Here is a 26,816-nt window from a genome sequence, read left to right on the forward strand (position 1 = left end):
TTTGCATTTTCTACTTACTATTAGGTAAAAGCTTTGTGTTGGTAAAGTTACATGTTAACTTGTAAGGCTTGTCCAGTAGAGATGCAAAAATTTTCTGTATTACAAAAAGAATAGTCCTGAAGGCTACAATTTTATTGCTCTGTGGGACATTAACTTCCTACATGGTGTGAATACCCTGGACCACCAGAAAGATGAACAAGTGGGTCCTAGAGTAAATTAAGCCTAAACCATCACCGGAGGCAGAAATGAGAAACGTGAAGGTGTCCTACTTCAGGTCCATCATGAGAAGACAGGGTTCTTTGGAAAAGAAAATAAAGCTGGAAAAAGTAAAAGGCAGCAGAAAAAGAGGAAGACCAAATATGAGGTGGATTGACTCCATAAAAGAAGCCATACACATGAGTCTATGGGAGCTGAGCAGGGCTGTTGAGGACAGGACATTGTGACCATCACTCATTCAGAGTCAGTCACCAGTAGTCATAGCAGATCCAAGGGCATGTAACACAGACGCAGGACATTAACCAATTTTATCTCAAACTCAGCAAACATGTATCAGAATGTTTTTTCTGGTGGAGACAATTTACATTCCTCTAATTTTATTAAATGAGTTTTACCACCTTGTTAGTTGAATAAAATCTTTAACACTTCTTTATTCTATACATGTATGGGAGTCATGTTTCCAACTTTTTGGAAATTATTATTTAACAGCACCATAATTGTCAAGGTCAAGACATCCTTGTGACATTAACTTATTCAGTGTCTCTCTGAATACAAAAGAGAATTCCTTCCTCAGTACATTTATCATTGACTTGTTCAGCCTGTGCTTGAAGACTGTACTTGATGGGGAATTCATTATTTTTTTTAAAGTAACCTATTTCATTTTGGATATTTACTATTAGAAAGTTATTTCTTAAACTGAAGCAAAATCTTCTTCCAACTCTTACCTGTTAGTTTTAATTGTGCTTAATGGAGCACAGAATGTGACAGCCCTTGGGATATTTAAGATCATACCCCCATTGGAATTTTCCTGCCCCAGGCTAAACATACTTAGATCCCTGTGCATACTGGAGTATTCCTCATAGGTAGTACTATTTAATTTGGAAGTTAAATTAAATTCAACACTTCTTTTTTAACTTTGTGTTAAGCCCCAAAGACATATAAAGGGAATCAGATACCATTCATATTATAAAGAAACAAATCTTTGAAAGAACAATTAATAAGTTGGAAAGATTATAACAGCTTTGTGGGGTCCTCTGAGAGCCCAGAGGTGGGCATGCTTACTTCTACCTATGGTTTTGAGAAAGGCTCAACAACAAAAAAGGTTTCCTTGAAGTAGGTCCTAAGGGTAAGTGGGAATTATTCAGGTCAAGGTAGAAAGAAGATGGGAATAAAAAAGCCAGGCAGGCTTCTGGCCAAGATGGAGGCATAGGTAGAAACACTGCACCTCCTCACACAACCAAAAGAAGGACAACAACAATTTAAAAACAAAAAACAACCAGAACTGACAGAAAATTGAACTGCATGGAAGTCCAACACCCAAGGAGATAAAAAAGAAACATTCCTCCAGACCAGTAGGAGGGGCACAGCTGGGCAGCCAGGACACGAGGACCCGCGGCAAGGTGGCGGCTGGCGGACCCAGCCAGGTGGTGGGTTGTGGAACAGGGAGTGGGACAGTTAGCAGACACCACGGCCCCACATTCGTGCATAGATAAACTGGGAGGAACAGTGGGGGAGTGAAACAGACCATGCAACCAGCACAGGAAAATAAAGCCTCAAAACTCTGACTGAAAACACCCATGGGGGTTGGAGCGGCAGCAGGAGAAACTCTCAGCCTCACAGGAGAGTTTGTTGGAGAGACCCACAGGGGCCTAGAGCGTGCACCGGAGGGGTCCAGTTTGATTGTGGGTAGCGGAGGGAGTGACTGAAACGCCCCAGAGAGTGGAGCAAGTGCCATTGCTCCCTCTCGGCCCCTCCTTCACATACAGTGTCACAGTGCAGCTACAAGCGTTACCCCGCCCTGGCGAATACCTAAGGCTCCGCCTCTTTACATAATAGGTGTGCCAAGACAAAAAAAAAATGGCCCAAATGAAAGAACAGATCAAAGCTCTAGAAAAAATACAACTAAGGAATGAAGAGATAGCTAACCTATCACATACACAGTTCAAAACACTGGTGATCAGGAAGCTCACAGAATTGGTTGAATTTGGTCGCAAATTAGATGAAAAAATGAAGGCTATGCTAAGAGAAACAAAGGAAAATGTACAGGGGACCAATAGTGATGGGAAGGAAACTGGGACTCAGATCAACGGTGTGGACCAGAAGGAAGAAAGAAACGTCCAACCAGAACAGAAGGAAGAAACAAGAAGAATTCAAAAAAATGAGGCAAGGCTTAGGAACCTCCAGGACATTTTTAAGCATTCCGACATCTGAATTATAGGGGTGCCAGAGAAGAAGAAGAAGAGCAAGAAATCAAAAACTTATTTGAACAAATAATGAAAGAGAACCTCCCTCATCTGGCAAAGGAAATAGACTTCCAGGAAGTCCAAAGAGCCCAGAGAGTCCCAAAGCTGGACCCAAAGGAGGAACACACCAAGGCACATCATAATTACATTACCCGAAATTAAAAATGAGGAGGGAATCTTAGAAGCAGCAAGAGAAAAGGACAGAGTTATCTACAAAGGGGTTCCCATAAGACTGTCAGCTGATTTCTCCAAAGAGACCTTACAGGCAAGAAGGGGCTGGCAAGAAGTATTCCAAGTCACGAAAGGCAAGGACCTACATCCAAGATTACTGTATCCAGCAAAGCTATCATTTAGAATGGAAGGGCAGATAAAGTGCTTCCTGGAAAAGGTAAAGTTAGAGGAGTTCATCATCTCCAAGCCCTTATTATATGTAATGTTAAAGTGATTTATCTAAGAAAAAGAAGATAAAGAATATGAACAGTAAAAATGACAGCAAACTCCCAGTTATTAACAACCACACCTAAAACAAAAAGAAAAGCAAACTAAGCAAACAACTAGAACAGGAACAAAACCACAGAAATGGAGATCACATGGAGGGTTATCAACAGGGGAGTGGGAAGGGGAGAGAGGGGAGAAAGGTACAGAGAATAAGTAGAATAAATGGTAGGTAGAAAATAGACAGGGGGAGGGTAAGAATAGTATAGGAAATGTAGAAGCCAAAGAACTTATAAGTATGACCCATGGACATGAACTATAGGGGGCGAATGTGGGAAGGAGGGGGTGGCCAGAATGGAGTGGAGTGAAGGGGCAGAAATGGGACAACTGTAAAAGCATAATCAATAAATATATATATATTTTTAAAGCCAAGCAAAGGTATAAAAAGGTATGAACAACAACAAAAAATACCAAATTAAATTTCTCAATCACAGGGTAGTAGAGTGTCCTTCAAATTCCATGAGAGTTATAACAATATAAATGTAATTCATTAAAAAATGATAATTATGGAAATGGAGGATGCTGGTCTGCACAAAGACCATAACATTTGAGCTAAATAGCAAGAATTTCTCAATGCAAGGAAAGCGGAGTATATTAGGAAGATTCTTATATTCTGAAGGATTAAAACAAAAATTTGAAGAAGCAGTAAATTAATGGATGGCAATCTTGGGTAATGATTCAAAATATTAGGATCTGAGAGAACCAAGATGGCAGCGTAGGTAGACACACTGCGCCTCCTCACACAACAAGAACTGGCAGAAAATCGAACGGCAAGGAAGTCCGACACCAAGGAAATAAAAAATAAACATTCATCCAGACTGGTAGGAGGGGCGGAGACTGGCAGCTGCGGGGGACAGGACTCGTGTCGCCGTGGCCGGACCGAGAGTGGCAGAGTGCGGGACAAACAGGGCAGGCAGTCTGACGGATCCTGCGGCCCCACATTCACGCAGATAAACCGAGAGGGCAGGACTCAGAGTGGTGGAGAACAGGGCAGGCAGAGCTGCGGGTGGCACCCTGCGGCACCACATTCGCGCACAGATAAACCGGACAAATCTTTTATGTGTTACAAATAAAATCCCCTGTGATGCATTATCCCCTTCCAAGTGCCATAAGGTAAAACATACTGATGGCTATCTATCCAATCCAATATCCACCCCCTCCTCTCAACAGAACCTCCAGTTCTCCAGGCATTCATCAGCCCCACCCCATGTGATTTAGGGAAAGAAGGCTGCATCACAGTAAGCCCTGATTATCAAACTCTGTTTGTGCCGAACTCACCACTTGTCCACAACCTCAGACTGCCTCCTCCTTCTGTATTTCCTGCCATGGTGATTGGCCCCATCAATTAAAACTCTATGTGGAAATCATTCTAGACCTCTCTTTATACCTCGCTTCCTACACATAATCAACCACTAAGCATTATCATTTGTAGTTACTAAATATTTCCCAAATCTCCTTTTTATCCCCAAATATTTAATTTCACAAGCATCCTTTCTCCCATGCACTATCATAATTATCTGCTTAGATAGCTCCCTGCCTGTAGTCTTACTCCATTCCAATCAATTGTTTTACATTGCTGCCAGAGTGATCTTTCTAAAAAACATATCATTTTTCTGTTTATTAATCTTTCCATTGTATTTCATTACCCTTTTTGAAAGATTTTACTTATTTATTTTTAGAGAGAGGAGAAGGAGGGAGGAAGGGAGGGAGAGAAACATCAATTAGTTGCCTCTCACACTCACCTTACTGGGGACCTGGTCTGTAGCCCAGGCATGTACCCTGACTGGGAATCAAACCAGTGACCTTTTGGCCATCATTCAATCCACAGAGCCACACCAGCCAGGGTGTGTTTCATTACTTTTACTCCTTAATGGTACTGAAGGCTTTTCTTGTTTGGCTTCTACTTGCTTATATCAGTCAGAATAACCTAGATTATGCTACAGTAACAATCCCAAAATATTAGTGACTCAACAGACAAAAATATGTATATCTCTCTGTGCTACAGGTCATCATAGTTTGGAAGAGAACTGCTCATTTTGGTTTCTCAGGGACCTAAGCTAATGGAGGCTTTACACTGACATATATTTCCATAATCATCACAGCTGTAGGAATGACATGTGGTAAATTAACTCTGGCTCTTACATCCTCCATCCAAAAGTGACACATCTCTTCTGCCTACCTTTTTTTGGCAAAACAAGTCACATGGGCTATGCCTAATTGTAAAGAGGACAGAGAAGAACAGTCCTACCATATGTCTGGGAAGAAAAGAGCTAGAAAAAATTGGCAAGTAGTGCTAATAACCACTACATTATTCATTTATACTCACCTATCTCTAATTCTTTGTACATGTCCTGTACGCCAAGCCAACCAAACATTTTTAGTTCTATGAATGTATTGCACATTTCACATCTCTGTATTTTTGTTCAGTCCAATTCATTTACTTAGGATGCTCCTGGAATTTATCTAATTCATTAATAACTATTAATCTTTCAAGAACCAACATAGGTATCTGCTCATTTAGAAACCATTCCTTAACCTAAAATTTCTCAAGCCCTCTATGGTGTACACCTACATTTTTATTTCTAGCCCATCATGGACCATACTCTTTAAAAATACAGTAAAAGTAAATGACAAAAAACATATAATTTAAACCAAAGCAAAAAATACAAGCCCAAATTTGTTATTAATAAATTCCTCAGGCATTATCAAATTATTACAATGTTTTTAATGATTCACAATGGTCTCATTGCAGATTGCAACAAACATTTCATGGATTGCCATGACCCAGGAACTAGGCTTCTGAGTAGCACTGCTGTAGCACACTCCTACTTTCTTCCCTTTTCCAACCCTACCTTCTGGCCCTTGGGCACACTCACAAATCCCTAAACATTCCTCTGTGAAACACTCACTAAACTTGACTGTAATTGCTTCTACGTCTGTATGTCAACTGGTGTGAATCATTGAGCTCTGAAACGTCAGTATGTAGGAGAGTAACAGATAACTGGCATAGAGCAAAATTTTTTTGAATGATTAAAGTAGTAAGTAAATAATTAGCCCATCATTTAAGTAAATCCCATTTCATATAGACAAGAGCATCGCTGTACTTGAATATACAAAGTAGACATTTATATTTAAGCTTAAGATTTTAAAATAAAAGTGATTACACACATTTTGAATATTAAGAAAATACAATCTGCCACAAGTGGCATTGAAAGAAATTACAGAGAGTTTATTTGTAGGAAAAGAGGGTTGTGTTTATTATATTTTACTGAGGAGTATGAAAAGGTCAAGGTAAAGAAAATGTGGTACTGTTGCAATTGGTGGGGAAGAGAGCAGGTTGAGCTGGGTAAGAATGAATGTCTTTCTTCTATCTCAGTAGCAGATGTCAAGTTGCTAAAAGAAGATGAGCCATTTTGAGCCTTTGGGGGAGTAATAACTTTCATCTGGTTTGGTATCAGATTTTGGTGGGGTGGTTGAAATGTTTTGGCTTCTAGGAAGTCTCGGGGCTCTAAAATGTGTACAAATGGGGTGCAATGCAATCTGTGTGAATAGAGCCCTCCAGAGTTATGCAGGGCACAGCTGTCAAAGATGTACACAGCATCCCTTGATAGGGAGGACACTGTTGATGCGCTCCTCTTGACCCTGGGAAGAGTGTAAGTATAAGGGGACTCTGAGTTTCCTTTTTGCTTGCCACCCTATATAGCAGTTCTATGACAGGGGGAAGTTAAGAAAAGCATAGGAAATGGAGAAGCCAAAGAACTTACACACACAACCCATGGACATGAACAAGGGGGGTGATTGCTGGAAGAAAGGGGGTTACCAGGTGGAGGGTGGCAAAGGGAAAGGAACTGGGACAACTGTAATAGTATAATCAATAAAATATACTTAATAAAATATACTTTAAAAAAGTTCCATCAAGGAACAGTGTGTGTACTAGATAGCAGCAACAGCCCTTGTCCCATACCAGTCAGAGACTTTTAAAGAGTGGCAGCTGGGCAAGGGACCCACAACACCTGTCCTCAAAACATTATGTGCCAGCCTCCAAAAGGGCTCAAGTAGCTCATCTCCCTCCAAACAGTTTGACACCCACTGCTGAGAGAAGGTATGGAGGAAAAAGACAATATTTACCAACTTCTCAGTTCCATTTCTTTCCAGCCCAACATATCAACCTTGTTAGGTACTTCAGGGTTCTTTGTTTTTCAGTTACAGTAGACATATAATATTATATTAGTTTCAGATGTACAACACGGTGATCAGACATTTACATAACTTACAAAGTAAACACCCCACTTAGTCTAGTACCCATCTGACACCATACATAGTTATTACTATATTACTGACTATATTTCCTATGTTGTATTTTATTTCTTATTATATTTTATTTATTCTATTACACTTTCCCCCTTTACCTGCCTCTACCCACCACCCCCTCTCCCTTAGGCAATCCCCACATGGTTATCCAAGTCCAAGGGTCATGCACACATGTTCTTTACATCCCCATGATTGTTTTGATAACTGAAAATTTGTACATCTTAATCCCTTCACCTTTTTCACACATCTCCTCAACCCACCTCCCAACTGGCAACTATCAGTCTGTTCCCTGTATGTATGAGTTTGTTCATTGCAGCATTATTTACAATACCCAGGAAGGAAGCAATCTAAGCTTCCATCGGTAGACAAATGGATAAGGAAGATATGGTACATATATAAATGGAACATTACTCAGCCATAAAAAGAATAAAATCTTGCCATTTTTAACAACATGAATGAATCTATAGGGTATTATGCTGAATGAAATAAGTCAGACAGAGGATAAATACTATGTGATTTCACTTATAGGTGAAATCTAAAAAACAAAACATCAGGTTCTTAAATATCCAGCTATACCCCTCAGTTGTACACCCAATCTTGGCTTCATAAGAAATGCACTGGCCACTTGACCCTGAACCTCTGAGCCTCTTTTTCCTTGTCTGTTGAATGAGAATAACAATATTCACTTCAAAGAGTTTCTGTGAGAATTTCTAAAAATAATATATGCTAAGAGTTTAGCACAATGCTTAACATATACTAAGTGCTCAAAAAACATGCTTTCTGTGTGTTTGGTGACCCCAGATCTCCTGTACAAGGGGCTTGAGTCCCAAGGGGTGGGGGTTACTGTGTGAACCACTAGCAAGGAGATATTCTCTGCATCTTGTACTTATTAAACCATAAGATTGTGAAAGGCGAAAATCAGCACCAGTTTTACCTTTATATTTTGACAGAGCCTGACCCTGTGCTCAGCACATAGTATGGTATCATTTTGATCATGGCCTGCTCAGTAGTCTACAGAACAGAATACCACTGTACTGTGGGGAGATTCCAATTCTAACCCCAGCACTGCTAATAACATGCAATGTGACTCTCAGAAATGTACTATTTTCAGAGACATTGTTGAGTGCCTGCTATGTGGAAGGCATGGCAACTGCAGGGGGTACACTTAAGACAGATGTGGTCCTTGCCTCTGTAGAACTCTAATGAAGTAGATAAACTTTACACAATGAGCATATGGTTAGTTAGTTACTACTGTGATAAGAACTATGAGTATATGCAGAGAGACCTACGGGTGTTTGGAGACATAATTCAGGAAAGGCTTTTCTTAGAAGTTTACATTTCAGCAGAGATCTGGAGGATGAATTAGAATTAGCAAGGTGTCACAGAGGAGAACAGGAGGGAATGCTGCAGATGTATGTGAACAGTTCAGGAAGAAAAGGAGCACCATGTATTGAGGATTATAAAAGGTCAGTGTGGCTGACTTAGGAAACAAAGGAGAATGAAATGATTCAGGAGAAGTAGGCAAGGGGCCAGACCAAGGAGCAGTATTTGAGCTTTCAATCTAAGAGCAATGGAGAGCAGTGGTGTGCCAACAGGGACCACAGTGAGAATGAATCATCCTGAGATTAGGAAATAAGGAGTGCATTGTCCGTAGAGAATTGAAAGACAATAGTAAAACTAAAGAGAATTTATTTTCCCCATGGACTACCAGTTCCTCTATTTCAATCAGTAGTGTGTTAGTAAATATTTAAGAACTGTTTTTTAAATATATTTTATTGATTATGGTATTACAGTTGCCCCATTTCCCCCCCTTCACTCCACTCCATCCTGCACACCCCCTCCATCCCACATTCGCCCCCTATAGTTCATGTCCATGGGTCATACTTATAAGTTCTTTGGCTTCTACATTTCCTATACTATTCTTACCCTCCCCCTGTCTATTTTCTACCTACCATTTATTCTACTTATTCTCTGTACCATTCTCCCCTCTCTCCCCCTCCCACTCCCCTGTTGATAATCCTCCATGTGATCTCCATTTCTGTGGTTCTGTTCCTGTTCTAGTTGTTTGCTTACTTTGCTTTTGTTTTTGTTTTAGGTGTGGTTGTTAATAACTGGGAGTTTGCTGTCATTATTACTTTTCATATTCTTTATCTTCTTTTTCTTAGATAAATCCCTTTAACATTACATATAATAAGGGCTTGGTGATGATGAACTCCTCTAACTTTACCTTTTCCAGGAAGCACTTTATCTGCCCTTCCATTCTAAATGATAGCTTTGCTGGATACAGTAATCTTGGATGTAGGTCCTTGCCTTTCGTGACTTGGAATACTTCTTGCCAGCCCCTTCTTGCCTGTAAGGTCTCTTTGGAGAAATCAGCTGACAGTCTTATGGGAACCCCTTTGTAGGTAACTCTGTCCTTTTCTCTTGCTGCTTCTAAGATTCTCTCCTTCTCTTTAATCTTGGGTAATGTAATTATGATGTGCCTTGGTGTGTTCCTCCTTTGGGTCCAGCTTCTTTGGGACTCTCTGGGCTCTTTGGACTTCCTGGAAGTCTATTTCCTTTGCCAGATGAGGGAGGTTCTCTTTCATTATTTGTTCAAATAAGTTTTTGATTTCTTGCTCTTCCTCTTCTTCTCTGGCACCCCTATAATTCGGATGTTGGAATGCTTAAAAATGTCCTGGAGGTTCCTAAGCCTCGCCTCATTTTTTTGAATTCTTGTTTCTTCCTTCTGTTCTGGTTGGACGTTTCTTTCTTCCTTCTGGTCCACACCGTTGATCTGAGTCCCAGTTTCCTTCCCATCACTATTGGTCCCCTGTACATTTTCCTTTGTTTCTCTTAGCATAGCCTTCATTTTTTCATCTAATTTGCGACCAAATTCAACCAATTCTGTGAGCTTCCTGATCACCAGTGTTTTGAACTGTGTATGTGATAGGTTAGCTATCTCTTCATTCCTTAGTTGTATTTTTTCTAGAGCTTTGATCTGTTCTTTCATTTGGGCCATTTTTTTTTTTGTCTTGGCACACCTATTATGTAAAGAGGCGGAGCCTTAGGTATTCGCCAGGGCGGGGTAACGCTTGTAGCTGCACTGTGACACTGTATGTGAAGGAGGGGCCGAGAGGGAGCAATGGCACTTGTTCCACTCTCTGGGGGTTTTCAGTTACTCCCTCCACTACCCACAATCAAATTGGGCACTTCTGGTGCTGCTTCCTGACTGGGTGGGTTTATGTACCTTCTAGGACCCTGTTGGTCTCTCCATCATACTCTCCTGCGAGGCTGGGAGTTTTTCCCACTGCCTCCTTGACCCCCACAGGTGTTTTCAATCAGTGGTTTGAAGCTTTATTTCCCCACGCTGGAACTCTGGGTTGTGCGATCTGTCACTTGGTCCACCAGCTGCTGCCTCGCCAGTCAGCTGCAGCTTTGCCTAGCTCGCTCCACAATCCTCCACCTCACTGGGTCTGCCAGCCACCACCTTGCCTCTAGTCCTCTCCACCCGGCTGCCATCTCCACCCCTCCTGCTGGTCTGGATAAATGTTTCTTCTGGATGAGTCGGACAGTTCGATTTTCTGTCAGTTCTGGTTTTTTGTTTTTAAATTGTTGTTGTCCTTCTTTTGGTTGTGGGAGGAGGCACAGTGTGTCTACCTATGCCTCCATCTTGGCCGGAACTCCCCAAGAACTGGTTTTCTGGAGAAATTTCATGCACATACAAACACATATATACACACTATATATGCACACATATATACATGTATATTATGTTACTGACATACTGGATGTGTAACACAATTTACAAATAATGATAAAATATCTTTCGCTGCAAATTCCATATAGTTGATGGATTCTCATGGAATGCTTGTGCTGATTTTTGCTAAAGGCTTGTATCAGTATCCAACTGATGCTTGTAAATTAACCATGATTTCACAAATGGAACTGCATCTCAATCTGCTCTTTTCTTAGTAAACTTGTCATCAATCTATGTGATCAGTTACACTATTTCTCACCCTTGTACAAATTAAACTAAAATCTTTTAGTTTCAGCACTAACCATAACACATTTTAAGTTAAATATTCATTATTAACTTCTTCACCATCACTTTCCTAAGTTTAGAGACAATCAGCAAAACAACAAACCAAGCCCTGACTCATAATGTTCATCAGTATTCATGGTGTAAATCAGGGGTCCTGAACATCCTCAGCATCTGGGCCTGTTAGGAATGAGCTTGATTGTTACACACCTGAATTGTCCCAAAACCATTCCCCCCATCCCATCTATGGAAAAGTTGTCTTCCACGAAATCAGTCTGGTGCCAAAAAGGCTGGGGACTGCTGGAAAATAATCCCACAGTGGCCCATTGCAATTCACCCATGGGACATCACTGAATGTGAGTTATGAAGACACAGTAGCACAGCATTATATGTACTGCTGAAGATGGAAAGAAGTGGACAGATTTGATAGACATTTAGCAAATACAATCTTGGTGATTTGTCAGAAGCCAAAGGTAAACCCATCACTGTCACATGGAGGAGGTGAAGGAAGTGAAAGCATGCATTCTTTTGGGATGTGTTCCATTTGAATTGGCTGTGTGACACAACCAAGTGGAGAAGCTGAACCGGAAGCTAGATAAATGGGTTTGGAAGTCAGAGAAGGATCAGAATTATAAACTTGGGGTATATTAATTAGAATGTTGGCAATGGATTAAATCATGCAGGGAAAAGTGGTGGCATGAAAGAAATGGCTGAGACCTTTAAAATATGTCATTTGGAGGTCATCAAGAAGTGGATAAGTAAGCCAAGGAGATGGGAAAGCAGAAGAGCAGAGTACTATCACCAAAAGAAGTACCTGTGTTAAGGAGGAAGAATTAATTTTGCTGAGAGTTCAAAATGAGGAAGAAGAGTGTTGGATTTAGTGAATGTGGATGTTATGGAAGGCAGTTTCAGTTGAGTGTGGAAACCAAGAAGTGAATGGGAGGTGAGAAACTAGAAGAATGGAGGCAGGCAGCTCTTTCAACAACTTCACCTAAGCAGAGAGGCAGGGTGATAGCTGGAAAGGTGCACTGAGTACAGTAAGGTTTGGGACTGATTAAATGCTGATATTCTAAAGATTCAGTCAAGAGGTGGAGGCTGACGTTAGAATGGACTCAGTGATACTGGAAGAAAACTGGGGGTAGGTCACTGGAATCCGTGCTTTAAGGAGTAGGTTGGTAGGTTTGGCGGTGGAGAATGGATACAATTTTTTTCTTGAGGCAGGAGACAAAGTAATCTGAGAATAAGGGTTATGGGGGGCAGAGTGGCAATGTAGTTGGGAGTGGAAGTTTGGGGCAAAGTGACTATTAGTGAATGAAGATGGATGGCAGATCTCGCCACAGCAGGATTCGTCGGTCAGCAAAATGAAGACCTGGGCCCTGGGTGAGGATCTGCTAAAAACAAAAACAAAAACAAAAGCGGCAGAGCCTTGGATTGAAAAACGAAGTTCAGTTCTGTTCCGAGAGGCAGAAAGTGGAGACAAGCATGTGAAGTAACTCCTCCCAGACATGAAGTCTGGAATTCTGTCGGTTCCGAACCAGTTCCTTTTCCTTCAGGGGGGCTGCAGTCCCTCCGCCAAGAGCAGCTGCGGACAGCACGAGAAGTGCAGACAAGCAGACAAAGGCCCTGCGGACAGTGGACGACAGAAGAAGGTACAAGCCTCTAAGCAGCCTGCTCCGGCAGCCTACCTCTCCCTGCTAGTTTAGTACTTCCCCTTCCCGCCCCCGGCTCCGCCCAGACTCCACTTCAAAACTCCGCTTCCTCCTCTACCGCAGAGTCCGCCAGTCCCAGCGCCTCCTTCACCACCTAGCCCTGCTAGCCTGACGTCCCGGGCATCAGCCAATGGGCTGAAAAGTAACGCACTGCAGCATGAAAGTGACGGCAGAATTAGCCAAAGACCTAAAGGAGGGGGCGGGCCAAGGTGGGAGTGTGAGAGTGTGCGGTTGCATGCGTGGGGAGCAGTAGGAGGTGCGGGTGGCTGGCAGCGTGAGTCCCAAGACGCGGGCGCGACAGGGCAGCCCCTCCTCCTGCCCAGCTCTGGTAGGGCGACTAGAGCGGCCAGAGTTTCCGCGCCCAGGAAGGAGATGCAGCCGCTGCCCTGGCTGCTTGCAGGTAACATGAGGGGAAGCTCCTGCATGAGGGTAGAGTAGGGCCGAGCACGCCTCAGGAGGAGCAGAGTTGGGGGCGGAGTAGACGCCTTGTCCCCGCTACTGCTGCGCCCCAGGCTTGGTGGGCCATTCCGGACCGTGCAGCAGCGCTGCTGGAGGATTTGGCTTCGGGACCGCAATTGCGGCCGGGCCTGGGGGACGCGGGCCCCAGGCACCCTGCTGGAAGCACGCGGGAGCAGCTTGCTACCCCTGCCCGCATCCTGCGTATCGGCCCTTGCACTCACTTCACCTGGTGGTGTGGTCCTCCATCCTGTTACAACTGCGCGAGCCCTCCTGCCAGCCCAGGGTGTACTGGGCACCTGCATCACGTGGCCTTGGGGCCCCTGCCCCTGGCCGCCAGCTGGCCGCATCCCCAGGACAGCTGGGTGCTGCCTGGCCACTTGGATATGAGCCCTGGATTAAAGGCGGTTCCCCGGCTGCGCTGTGAGTGACAGCTACTACAAGCTGGCTGCTTAGCACAGCTGCGGAGAGCCTCGTGCCAGCGGCCGGGGCCACCCAGCCTTCTCTTCTCTGCACAGGCTTGGAGTTTGGGGAAGCCGAGTAGGTGGCACAGCAAAGAAGGGAGGGAAGCTGCTACGAGAAGGGGAGCCAGCCAGAATGGAGAAAATGCTGACGGCAGGAACTGAGCAGACTAGGTTCTCTGATGGCCCTGCAGGAGAAGAGGAGGCAGAGGATCATTCTGAGACTGACTCAACTGTCCTGTTCACTCCCCAGGAGTCTGACCCTGGCACAGCAGAGCATCCCAGATGTTAGGGTCTACATTGTGCTTTGCATACATACATCTCTGCTATTCCCTGAGTACCAAACGATAGTCTTCGTTACAGACATCCGAGATGACAAATGAGGCTCCACAGTTAATTTAAGAAGCACAAATTATTTTCTGATTCAGGATTCTCCCAGTAGGGCCATTTGGACCTCATGACAACATTTTGTGAAATAATATTCAAATATTTGGGCCTAAGGCAGATAACATTAAGACCGTTTATTATGTTCACATCTCTATTGTGCATTTAAAACTGGTATAAAATGTTTGTTTTCCTCCACATTAAGTTTCTAAATCAAAGAACACTTAATTCCCTCCATGTTAAGTCATGGTATCTTTCTAACTATTCAGCCTTATTTATTTGTTTTAAGTAGTAGGACTAATTTCTTTAGCTGAAATGTAGACAACAGTGGTTGGGGCCAGCGTGGTAACCTGTATTGTGTTTGCAGCTGTAATTTAGAGTTGACCAGTAGTTTATCCTTTCACTGAAAAAGAAAAGGGGGGGGGTGGGCAGCAGGTAGTAGCTGGAATTCCTCCCAGTACTTCCAGAGAGCATGAGTTACATCAGGTGGAGAACTCAGTGAGAATTGCAGAGCCTTTCATCTCTGGATTGAAAATCTGGAGAGGACATTGTTACCATTAAATGATATGTCCTGTGGACTGTTGTCTATCTCCACATTTGCTCAGAAGCCTGTCAAAAAGATGCCTGTAACCTCAAAGGGCCTATTTGGCTGACTCCTTATTGATTCCATAGTCTGGGGTATTTCCTTGGAGACCTTAAAACAAGTACATTCAAACTGCCTTCCCAATCAAGGGACCTGGGATTCTCCTCTGTCTCAGCATGATAGGAATGGGGCAGGTCTCTTAATAGGAAAGACAAAAGAGCCTTGGTATCAATAAACCTAATACTAAAGGGGATTTCTTTTGTTTCAAAAGAAAATAGTCTGCCTGTGCTTTCTTCCTCCTTGGAGAAAGTGCTTATAATAAAGTTAACTACCCCTGGGTGTTTATTAAAGCCAGCGTTTCTAAACATTTTAGGTGGGTGTCCTGTTTAACTCTCTTTACAATCATGTGAAGTCATCACAGTTATTGTTCCCACTTTAGAGGTAAGGAAACTGAGGCCCAGGGAGGTTAAGTAATGTGTCCAAAGTTACCCAGGATTGAAACCCAAGCAGTTTGACACAAACATGGTTCTGATAAATCCAAAGAAAACACCTATTCAGGGTGTGGTCGGAATGGGGACAGATAATATGTGATTTGGGGAGGTAGTATAGTATTTGTTTGGGTGAATTCCAAGACAGGAAGCTCTCTCACTGCTGGGAAGTTATGCTTTGCAGAGGAGTACAGGAAGTAGACTCTGAGAGAGTAAGTGACATGCACAAGGCCACAGAACTAAGTGGCAAAGCTGAGACGAGGAAATTTGTGGCTTTAATATTTTGCCTTTTTGAAAAAAAGTTAAAAGTAAATGTATATTTGTAACTTGTCTCTTTCACAGATATTGAAGGTCATATCCTCACCTAGAATAACTTCCTCTCCTCTTTCAGATATAGCTCAGCCCTTTCTGGAATAAGATATTGTCCCAAACCAGTCAGTACAACATTCTCTCCTCCCTCTCTCTGCTGTCTGTGTATGAACCATTGACTTGTCCATCAAACATGTGCCCTGCCTCATTATCTCTACTAAACTCTTCTCTCAGATTTTCATCTATCTGTCATGAGTGTCCTGAGTTCTCAAAATCGCAATCGTGTTTCATCCTTCTCCACATACAATGTGCTAAGACTGAACAATGAATATTTCTTGATTTTTCTTGATTGGATGCACTAAGGTGGTAACTTTTTTTTTTTTAACTTTGTAAACTGGTTCCAGGACCGTAGAAAATGATTTGCATTATGGGGTTGATAAATATAGGAGTCCATTAAATCAGTGTTTCTCAAGGATAACCCAGCATCAGAAACCCAATGGTTTCCAGTTTAGTAGGCTGCAGTTGGGCCCAGGAGAGTCTATATGTGTCCCAGGTGACTTTTCTGCCCACTAGAGTTAGAAAACCACAACTTAAAGTTTTTAAAGAGTGTATCCTCTAAAATCGCAGCATAAATGACTGTAACTCTTATTCACTCAAGGTAAATATGTCCACTGCAGAAGCATTCCTAACAATGCAGTAATGAATGATCAGATCATGCTATTTTTCTTGCAGATTTCTAACAACAATGCTCCAGCCAGAGGCTGACAGCCTGCAGTTTTCAAAATGGCCGAGTTGGAGGCCGATTTGGATCACATCGTTCCATCTTCTGTTCTTCCTCCTTTCAGGGCTAAGTTAGTAGTGGGATTTGTTTCCCTCGTATGTTTTGCACGTAGCTATGATGGAGATTTTGTCTTTGATGACTCTGAAGCTATTGTTAACAATAAGGTTTGTATCTTAATTCCTTTCTGATAAACTTATGTCAACCACTTGCTTACATCTCAGTAATAATCTAAATTTATATTGAATTATTTTCTACTAAACTTGGGTTAAGCATTTGCATGGGCCCCAATTGTACTCTGGATTTCCCATCCCTTTTAGATAGTGTCTCCTTGACATAGGGCCCCTTTTAAGGCTGGCAGCAGGGTCTCCAACCCCTGCCTGTGTGCCCAGTGTGATGGGAGGCTGCAAGCCACACATGTATCAGAGAAACCATTATTCTAAGATTTCAAGGCAAGGGTGTTGCAGGACATTGCAGACTGAGTTAGGTTTTATGACAGGTCTCCAGAATGTTCCAGAAAAAAAGAAAATCATACATTTGCTGCAGTGATGGCTGAGTCTGGTCACCCATGGAAAGGTTTAGCCTCAGCACCAGGCCGTGAGCTGGCTTCTTTGTCCTTCACTGATCACATCAGGAGAGCCTACTGACAGCCACTGGAGGACAGGGAGCGATGCATTTCCTGCTCATTTTGTGTTGGAGACCCAAATTTGCTGAATCTGCAAAATTTCAGCCACTTTTGTTCACCAGTGGGTGCTCCATCAGTTCAGGGGAAATATACTCTTTCAATCTCTTAACTAGAGATAGAGGAGAAGAAATAAATTTATGGGAAGGGAAGAAAAAGATTTAAGCAATTTAAGAAGCCTAGAGAAAATCACAACAAGCAAGTTAGAGGCAGGGAGGGCCCAGAAGAGAAAGACTGTGGAAATGGTTGGAGTCCTGTGACATTCTAGTTACTCAGGAGATATTTTGTGTATGCCTTAACCAATGAAGACAGTTTGAAGGAATATACTACTTTCTCTCTCTTAGCAGATGCAATTGTAGCAAGTCTTTGTAACACTGTTGTTGGATACTGTTAAATTTTTGAAGTCATTGTTTCTACCAAATGAGGAAAAAGTCATTTTCACATTGAAAATACTGGAAAAAAATTGTCAATGTGACAAACATTTTTTTTGGGTGGGGGGGCGGTGCAGGGTTGCAGGTATTTTATTTGTAATGCATTGTAACTGATTTTCTTGTTTCGATGGCACAAACTACAGCATTGTTGATGCTTCTTTTTAATTCAAGTTCATTTGTAATTTTCCTCAAGTTCACCCAGCAATTATTGCAGACATTTCTGTTTCAGTTCTTTTTAAAACTATGCTTAAAAGAAAAAGAAGTATGTTTGTAGATCTAAGTAACTCTGTCACATTCATGGCTTCATAGCTACAGAATTGCTTTCCTAACAAGGACTCGAGGATAAGACTTTACTGTTAAAATTATTTTATTGAGAGTTTCTTGACTCTTCCACTTTTAGTACGTGAAGATTTATAAAGTTAACTCAGAACCTCTGTGGAAGAACTTTGGTAAGAAGTAGGGCAAGGGACAGCTTGAGCTCTCTTGTATGTGGGATGCCCTGGTGTGTGGGTATAATTTTCTTTCCTTTTGTTTGGGGTAAGGCAGATGAAACCATGTTATGGCCCTACTGCACATTGTCTTGGCAGTGTTTTCCAAAGCATCACACTGCGCCCCTTTGTTAACTTGCTAGCCCTCCCTTTCTTCTTTCCTGTGAAATGAAAGGCACTCCATTCATTGGCACTGTGCCTATAGTAATGTGAAACAGGTTGTTACTGGGTTTTATTAGTAGTGTTAAAGACTGTTTTCCAGATGCATCCTTGTAGTGTCAAGTTGCTCTCTCTCATTGAAATAATGATTTTGAGACACGGAGTTAGCAAAAGTTTCAGACATACCGTGTCTTTTCTGTAAGTCGTTATGAGGAAAAATTGACCTTTCTCTGTGTGACCTGCTCTGTTTAGGCTATACCTAATCAAATATTTAGAACTTTCTTGGTGTTTATCTTCTGCTTACATAGAAGAAGAGATCCTCTACCCACCCCCTTCACAACTGAACAGGTACTTCTAGGACAATGCAAAAGAAGATAGACTTAAATTTTTAACTGAGTTGAACTCAGTTAGTGGGTGGATTACAGGACTTTCAGGAAATATCTAACCAAGTCACAGAGGGTGTCAGTATGTTCAAGCCCTCCGAAGCTGATACCCAGTGGAAGAGACATACACCCTCCAAGTGGGTATCAGGTGACCAACTTTGTATCTCTTGCCTCTTTTCAAGCCTTTCCCTTGGAGTTAGCAAGCACTTCAGTAGCTAAGACTCACCGAACTCCACTGTGTGTCACGGACACTGGTTGCTCTCTTGGGCTAGCTGTGATTTGACACACTTCTTCTGTTTGTATCATTCCCCACCACCTGCAAAAAGTGTCCATTTTAGATACAGACCCAGACATAGGCTCTCCTATCAGGTGCACCACCTGTTGGAATGAGGAGCTAGTCCTGCAAAGAGGTTGGATCTGGAGGCAGATGGGCAGCCTCAGCACGATGTCTGGTGGTGTGATTTGTGGGTGTGCTTCTGGCTGCACAGTGCTGAACCTGGTTTTCTAAACCACCTGGGAATCGGTGAGCCTTGCACTTTTCTTTAAATCATTCCCTTTTTTAAGCTAATCAGAGTGATTTTGCTTACTGCAACAAAGAGTTTAGACTAATATACCTTGTGCTTGGTATATTATAATTTCTAGTCCCTAAAATATTCTTGTTTAATTATGCTTTAAAGAGAAAAATTAATATTGTTTCATTACTCCACAGTAACCTGTCTGACTTTCTTGTGAGATAGAGTTTAAACAAACTAGTTTCATATTTAAATGTAAAAAAAAATGCTTCTTTAAGCATCTGTAGTATGATTAAGCATCTGTAGTACCAAATTAAATTACTTTAGTATTGATAGTAAGATAGGTATTTTTTTAATATTTAGTGATCTTTATCTTTAAAGATTGTTTTTTCTTTAATATTACTATCTGCTTAGCTTATGATCAAAAGTGGAAAACTTAAAAACATTTATCCACTCATGTTTTAACTGAGATATTTTTATAAATTGTCTTATGTATTGGATATGAGAGAGGGCAATAGTGGTGTTAGCTATATGGTCCATTCATTCATTCAGCATAGATAAAGAACCTTCTATGTACTCTCAGCAAACATAGATATATCTGAGCCTTGTGGAGCCCTAGGCCAGGGGAGCAGACAGATAATAGTTATATGAGTATAACTATATGAATATAAATCACCAGTGTGCCAGGCACTCTGAGGTTAGGTGCAGGATGTCCCAAGACCCATGGAAGGGAAGTTGCATAAGATCAAGAAGGTCATAGCTCAATGGCTGAGATATAAATGGCAAGAGGAGCTGAGTTGTGAAGAGTTGAGGGGTGACTATCTGGGTGGAAACCTGAACATGCAAAACCTTTGGGATAGAAGGTAGCAAAAGCTGTGTGGGGACCGGTGAAGGCCTTTAGCAGGATCACTGAGTCCAAGAGATAAGCCTGCAGAATTTGGTGGGAGCCAGAGTGCCCTGGACTGTGGCATCCATGCCAAGACATCAGTTTTGTCCTGGAAGGGAAGGGCTCTGTTGCGTTGTTTTAAGCAGGAGTGGGTGGAGTGGCTGGATTTGTATTTTGGAAAGATCAATGTGGAGAACCTGTCAGAGGGTTCAGTAGGCCCTCTAGGAGGCCTGCCTGTGTTCTAGATGAGTGATGCTGGTTCCTTGGCCCAGGATTGTTGGGGGAGTTGAAGAGTAGAAGTATGAGGAACTTCAAAGAAGAGGCCTTGGTTAGCTCTGAGATAAGCAGTCATAACTCATTTGTCCAAAATGTGCTCTGGTTGTGTTCCCACAGGACCTCCAAGCAGAAACGCCCCTTGGAGACCTATGGTATCATGATTTCTGGGGCAGTAGGCTGAGCAGCAACACCAGCCACAAGTCCTACCGACCTCTCACCATCCTGACTTTCAGGTGAGGTATGACTGTGGGCTGTCCTGGAGGGTCACCCAAAGCTTGTGCATTATAATGTACCAGGTTGTATGTGATAAAGTTCACAGGGTCTGTGGGTCCATCCATGGTTCCTAGGGTCTCCAACAAGTAGGGGTATTGAATAACTCCAACTATTAGAAGTTAGGTCACAGGAAGATGGAGAGAACACTCAGGGCTTGCTTTGGCAGGAAAGATGCTAAAAGTGAAACAATACAGGGGAAATTAGCATGACCCGTGTTCAAAGCTAATATACAAATTGGTTAAGTGCTCCATTTTGCACAGTTCTTGGAGGTTGGACCCTTCGTTGGTTAATACCTAGGAAATAATGAGTCAATGTACTGTGTGGCATCAAATGAAATTGTCATTTTTTTTCACTATAAAATAAGGTATCAATCTTCCTACTGTCAGTAGGCAAAACCAAGATGAAATTAAAAGCAATCTAATCCCCCCCCCCATTAATCAGGGAGCTGTTTGCATTAAGTAGATTTATTCACCACAGATTTATTCACCATAGATTTATTCTATGAATAGATTTATTCACCACAGATTTATTCTATGAATAGAAACATAGATGTTTCTTGTATGCAATAAATACTTGTGTCTAGATCTCTCAAAGAAGCATGGAAATGATGAATTGGAACCACTGGTAATTGAAAAGCACTCAGAAACAATAATCCCTGACAATGAGAAAGTAGTTCATTGTTCAGGAGACTGCTAGACAAACTATAATAAAGTACTTTTTTTAGGGGAGGTGGGGATAAGCAAGTCACATGACTATCTTATATCCAGGTCTCTCTGGAATAGTCCTGAGTAATGTGTGATATATATTTTTTGGAATGTAGTCTTGTTTTTGCACTTAAAAATTGGTCTAGCTTTGCCACTGAGTTTTCTGTCCCACTCCTCTGAAATGACCTTATTGTCCATTTCCCCCTCTACAGTTAATTATGTCCCTGCCTTCTCTTCTGTCTTCTTCGCTTGATGGCATTATTTATCTTGGTGTTGTTTTACCAAAGTCACACAGAGTCTTTTCTCCTTTTAATATTTTAATTACCAGCCTTTTCCTTGAGGTGGTTTGCATTTACTTCACATGGTTCTGCCTACCTGGTGTGAGCACCCTTCATTTGCTACAGGATTAACTACTATTTGTCCGGAGGCTTCCACCCCATGAGTTTCCACATGGTCAACATCCTTCTGCATGGTGGCATCTCTGTCCTCATGGTGGATGTCTTCTCAGTGCTATTTGGTGGCCTGCAGTACAGCAGTAAAGGCCGGAGGTTGAACCTGACCCCCAGATCATCCCTGCTGGCTGCACTGCTGTTTGCAGTGCATCCGGTGCACACTGAGTGCGTAAGTATTGTCTGCTCGTGGCATCTGCACTTGCGTAAGGTTGAGAAGCTGTCTGTATGTCAGTCTGGTTCCTAAAACAGGCTTCCTTTAAATCCTCCTAGAGCTGTATACAGTACCTCATATACAAGGCTCTGCCCTGTCAGATCTTTGAAACAATTGTTATGCAGGTCCAGTAGAATTCTCTTGTGGAAAAATGCAGAGTCCCATACCGATGAATATTTTATAATGATGGTATAGTATGACCTCTGGTGATAATTGGGTTGGCCAAGGATTTCGCTTGGTTTTTTTCCATAAGATAGCCCTAGTATCACTTAGCTGTCTTTAACTTTATTCAAAACAATTTTGTTACATTGTATTATGACAGCTGTCATATCAGCATGCATTTTAAAAAAGCTTATCAAACTTGGTGAATTTTCATGTAGCGATTTTAACATTGAAGGTAGAAGAAAATATGCAACATTTTTGACATATTATGCTTTATTATTTAAAGCATGGTAAAATGCAACAGAAACACACAAAAAGGTTTGTGTATTTTATGGAGATGGTGCTGTGACTGATGGAACATGTCAAAAGTGGTTTGCGAAATTTCATGCTGAAGATTTCTCACTGGATAATGCTCCATGGTCGGGTAGACCAGTTGAAGTTGGTAGTGATCAAATTGAGACATTAATTGAGAATAATCAACGTTATACCACATGGGAGATAGCTGACATACTACTCAAAATATGCAAATCAGTAAAGTTACTGGTGAAAATGAAAAATGTGTCTTTTATTTTATGGAACAAACATAATAGATTTTTTGGCCAACCAATACTTTTCTGTTTCACTTATATAGTCACACTGTAAAGGTGTGAATGTTGAATGTTGCCTGGCTCTGTGGTCTACAAACCAGACGCTAAGATTAACTTTCTTCTGTGAAGGGTTTGATACGCAATTTTCCTGTGTTAGCTGGGAGATTTAAAAGTTGCAAAATACTTTCTCTTGCTATTGTGATTGTCACAGAAACTCTGTGGCAGCATAACAATTTTACTTTACTAAAGAAGAAATGGGCTGGGATGACAAATAAAAGACATTCCAGGTGAGTTGTGTAGCTGGTGGATGTAGGAATAGAACTTAAGATCTGGCTGTCTGAGGTCTGTGCAGAGGCCATGCCGGCATACTTTGAGTTGACCTGGAAAGTGGGTCCCTAAGTCCTACTGTGGAATTACTCAGGAATTCTCCCCACCTCCCTTCTTCTCCTCATCTTTGCCCTGTATCCGCTTGACAGACTCAGCCCAGGTGGATTGGCAGCTCCTGACAGGGCCTAACCTGCTGTCCTGTGGGCCATGCCTTTATTCCACTGAGCTGCTCCTGAATATATTTGGTACAAACTGTGTGGGATTTTCAGGAACCACGCTACCCCCACCTCCATGGGAACCCTTTGAAAATGTAAATCACCATGTTTGCTGAGGTAAAAGATTTGATCTTATTTATTCATTCTGTAAGCATGAGGTACCTAGTATAAAATACTACATGTACTTTATTACTTCTCCACAAGACTTCTGCTTCTCATATGTATTTAAATACTTACACATTAACCAATTGTATTAAAGATCCTGGAATTAAGTTTCAAAATATTGAGCAGAATTCTTGCCTTTTGCATCTCATTTATTAATTTTATTAAACTACCTGTTCTTTGGTATTAAGAGGATTATGGAATTGTTCTTGCAGTGTTCTTCTAATCTTATTACTAAGCTATAAAAAAATTCTCATAATTTTTTACTTCAGCAAATTCAGAGGACTTAAGGTATTGGCAAGCTGGGAACTGCTGTAAGCTGTGTATGTGTGTGAGATTAAATTAGAGTTCATTTCTGTGAGTTCTTTTATAGTCTAAATGTTTGTTGAGACTCAGAAATAGTATAAAATTGATCAGAAATAAGGGAATTTCTGATAAAATGACTGACTTACAGTTTTGGTCCTTACCTAATTTTGTGTGATCTTAAAAACAAAATGAATATTTGAATTATTAACCAAATAAATTTTTCTAGAATTCTGATTTTAAATACTGAAAAGTTAGTTTATAGAAAACTTGGAAATGCCAACAAGTATAACTGGATGTGCACATGCACATGCCCGTATCCCCAGACGTGTGCAATCTGAGAACATGTTACCACCAAGGTTCTACACTTGACATATTCACAAATAAGCCAAGAGAAGTCTAGCTGTCTAGGAGAAAAGGGGGTATCTAAAAAATTTCTCCATCTTTCCCACCCCTCTAATCCATGAAAACCATTCAAACTATATTGCAAGGAAAAGTTATGGATCATTAAAAATTAGTATTCCTAAGACAGATAATTTTTGTATTCACCTTCCATTGTTTAGACAAATAGTCGGTGTTTGATTTTATCTTATCTACACCTCCCTGTTATTTTCCACTCTGAGTTTTTAAGTATATTTTAATTGAATTTGCTCTTACTGTTGTCCCATTTTTTTCTCTCCTTTATTCCCCTCCGCCCTGCACCGTCTCTCCCACTAGCATTCCTCCACCCTTAGTTCAAGTCCATGGGTCATACATATAAGTTCTTTGGCTTCTACATTTCCTATACCATTTATGCTTCTTATTCCCTATACCTTTTCCCTCATTCTTCCCCCTCTTCCTCCCCACTGATAACCCTCCATGTGATCTCCATTTCTGTGATTCTGTTCATATTCTAGTTGTTTGCTTTTGTTTTTTGTTTTTGATTTTTTTAAGTTCAGTTGTTGATAGCTGTGAGTTTGTTGATACTTTACTGTGCAGTTTTGATCATCTTCTTTTTCTTAGATAAGTCCTTTTAACATTTCCTATAATAAGGGCTTGGTGATGATGAACTCCTTTAACTTGGTGTTATCTAGAAAGCACTTTATCTGCCCTTCCAGTCTAAATGATAGTTTTGCTGGATAGAGTAATCTTGGATGTAGGTCCTTGCCTTTCATGAGCTGGAATACTTTCTAGCCCCTTCTCACCTGCAAGGTTTCTTTTGAGAAATCAGCACATGGTCTTATGGGAACTCCTTTGTAGGTAACTATCTCCTTTTTTCTTGTTGCTTTTAAGATTCACTCTTTATCTTTAATCTTGGGTAATGTAATTATGATATGCCTTGGTGTGTGCTTCCTTGGTTCCAGCTTCTTTGGGACTCTGAGCTTCCTGGATTTCCTGGAAGTCTATTTCCTTGGCCAGATTGGGGAAGTTCTCCTTTATTATGATTTCAAATAAGTTTTCAATTTCTTGTTCTTCTCCTTCTGGCACCCCTGTGATTTGGATGTTGGGGCATTTAAAGTTGTCCCAGAGGTTCCTAAGCCTCGCCTCATTTTTTTGAATTCTTGTTTCTTCATTGTATTCTGGTTGAATGTTTTCTTCCTTCTGCTCCAAATCATTGATTTGAGTCCTGGTTTCCTTCCCTTCACTGTTGGTTCCCTGTACATTTAGCTTTATTTCACTTTGCATAGCCTTCACTTCACCTCTATTTTGTGACCATACTCAACCATTTCTGTGAGCATCCTGATTACCAGTGTTTTGAACTTTGCATCTGGTAGGTTGGCTAGCTCTTCATCACTTAGTTCTATTTTTGGAGCTATGATTTGTTCTTTCATTTGGGCCATATTTTTTGTCTTGATGCACCTGTTATGTTGTAAGAGGTGGAGCCTTAGGTATTCACAAGGGTAGGGCAACCCACATTGCTGATTTATGGCACAGTCTAAATGAATGTTTCTTCTTTAACTCCTTGGTTGTCAGACTTCCATACAGTTCAGTTTTCTGGCAGTTCTGGTCATTTTTTGTTTTTAAATTTGTTGTTGTCCTTCTTTTGGTCATGTGAGGAGGCACAGTGTATCTACCTACGCCTCCATCTTGGCCAGAAATCCTCTACTCTGTATTTAACTCTGCTTTAAAAATGAGCATAAAGCAGCATTACCCAAGGAGCCATATGGAAGGAGAGCTCCTCCGCATTTCCAGGCCAGGACCAAGGAACCAGCTTTGCACTGTTGCCCTGGCCAGGATCTCTAATAACAGCCTTGGGCAAAACATCCCCACTGCCCACCCCCGCTGAACATGGATCTGGGATAATGATTGAGGATTTGGGAATAATTGTGCTGCTTCTATTTACATTTATTAAGGGAAACCAGTAGCAGTGTAGACCCCTACAGATTTAGTAATGTAACTTTCTTTATATTAACATTTATGTGTTTTGTGTGTTTATATTAACATTGGGAATGTTTTTGCTCATTGCAAATAAGAACCTACATTTCCCAATCTTTGTAATGACCAGCCGTCCACTTTGCTTAAGACTAAGGGGGTTATTGGACACAGGATTTTCCATTTTAAAACAAGGACAGTCCTAGGCAAACTGACAGGAGTCAGTCATACCCTGAATATTTCCCAATAATTGTAATCTGTTTTATTTGCTTCCTAACTCATATAAATGTCTCATTTTCAACCTTGTCACCCCAAATCACTCTGGGGTATTTGTAGCTGGGTAAAGCATCTGACAGACCAGTCACCAGAAGAGAGTGGAGAGCTAAGAGAGGGGGCTGCCTAGGCCCTTTTCCTTCGGAGACCAGGAAGGAAAGAGTCCCTGGGGGTTCCCTAGAGACACAGTGCAACTGTGAGGTTTCCTTTTCCTCAAAGTATTGATGAAGATTTCACGTTGCCTGAATTCAGGCAGCTCAGGCCTCCTTAATCTGACCGTCCAATGAACTCAGACCGTCCAAGGTGGGGAAACATTCTCCCTGTCACCTTCTAATTCCTTCCTATGGCCCCTGCACACATTGTTTCTAGTAGGGAAACAATGTTGTGGGTAGGGGCGAGTGCACTTATTTTTCCAGAGAACTATGGGGGAAGAAGTTTTACTCTTAGGTTTTTTCAGCTGGTCTAATAATCAAATCAGCATGAGATAGATTAATAAGAGAAAGTAACCAAATTTAATTACACAC

General features: G+C 41.6%; 1 protein-coding gene and 1 non-coding gene across 4 annotated transcripts in view; both read left to right on the forward strand.

Moving 5' to 3' along the window:
* Positions 1–13,207: 13,207 nt before the first annotated feature.
* Positions 13,208–26,816, forward strand: part of TMTC4 (transmembrane O-mannosyltransferase targeting cadherins 4) — an 84,631-nt gene continuing 71,022 nt past the window's right edge. For all 3 annotated transcript variants that reach the window (XM_045186681.3, XM_045186682.2, XM_024578824.3), the window contains exons 1-4: positions 13,208–13,395; positions 16,409–16,621; positions 20,389–20,504; positions 21,653–21,869. In XM_045186681.3, the coding sequence (XP_045042616.1) occupies positions 16,460–16,621; positions 20,389–20,504; positions 21,653–21,869 (495 nt within the window). In that variant the 5' untranslated portion in view covers positions 13,208–13,395; positions 16,409–16,459. The remainder of the gene's footprint in view (positions 13,396–16,408; positions 16,622–20,388; positions 20,505–21,652; positions 21,870–26,816) is intronic.
* On the forward strand, positions 20,699–20,801 carry LOC112321572 (U6 spliceosomal RNA). Its single transcript, XR_002976544.1, has one exon. It is a non-coding gene; the product is annotated as a U6 spliceosomal RNA (small nuclear RNA).

Source organism: Desmodus rotundus, chromosome 13, assembly GCF_022682495.2.
Source record: "Desmodus rotundus isolate HL8 chromosome 13, HLdesRot8A.1, whole genome shotgun sequence".
NCBI lineage: Eukaryota > Metazoa > Chordata > Mammalia > Chiroptera > Phyllostomidae > Desmodus > Desmodus rotundus.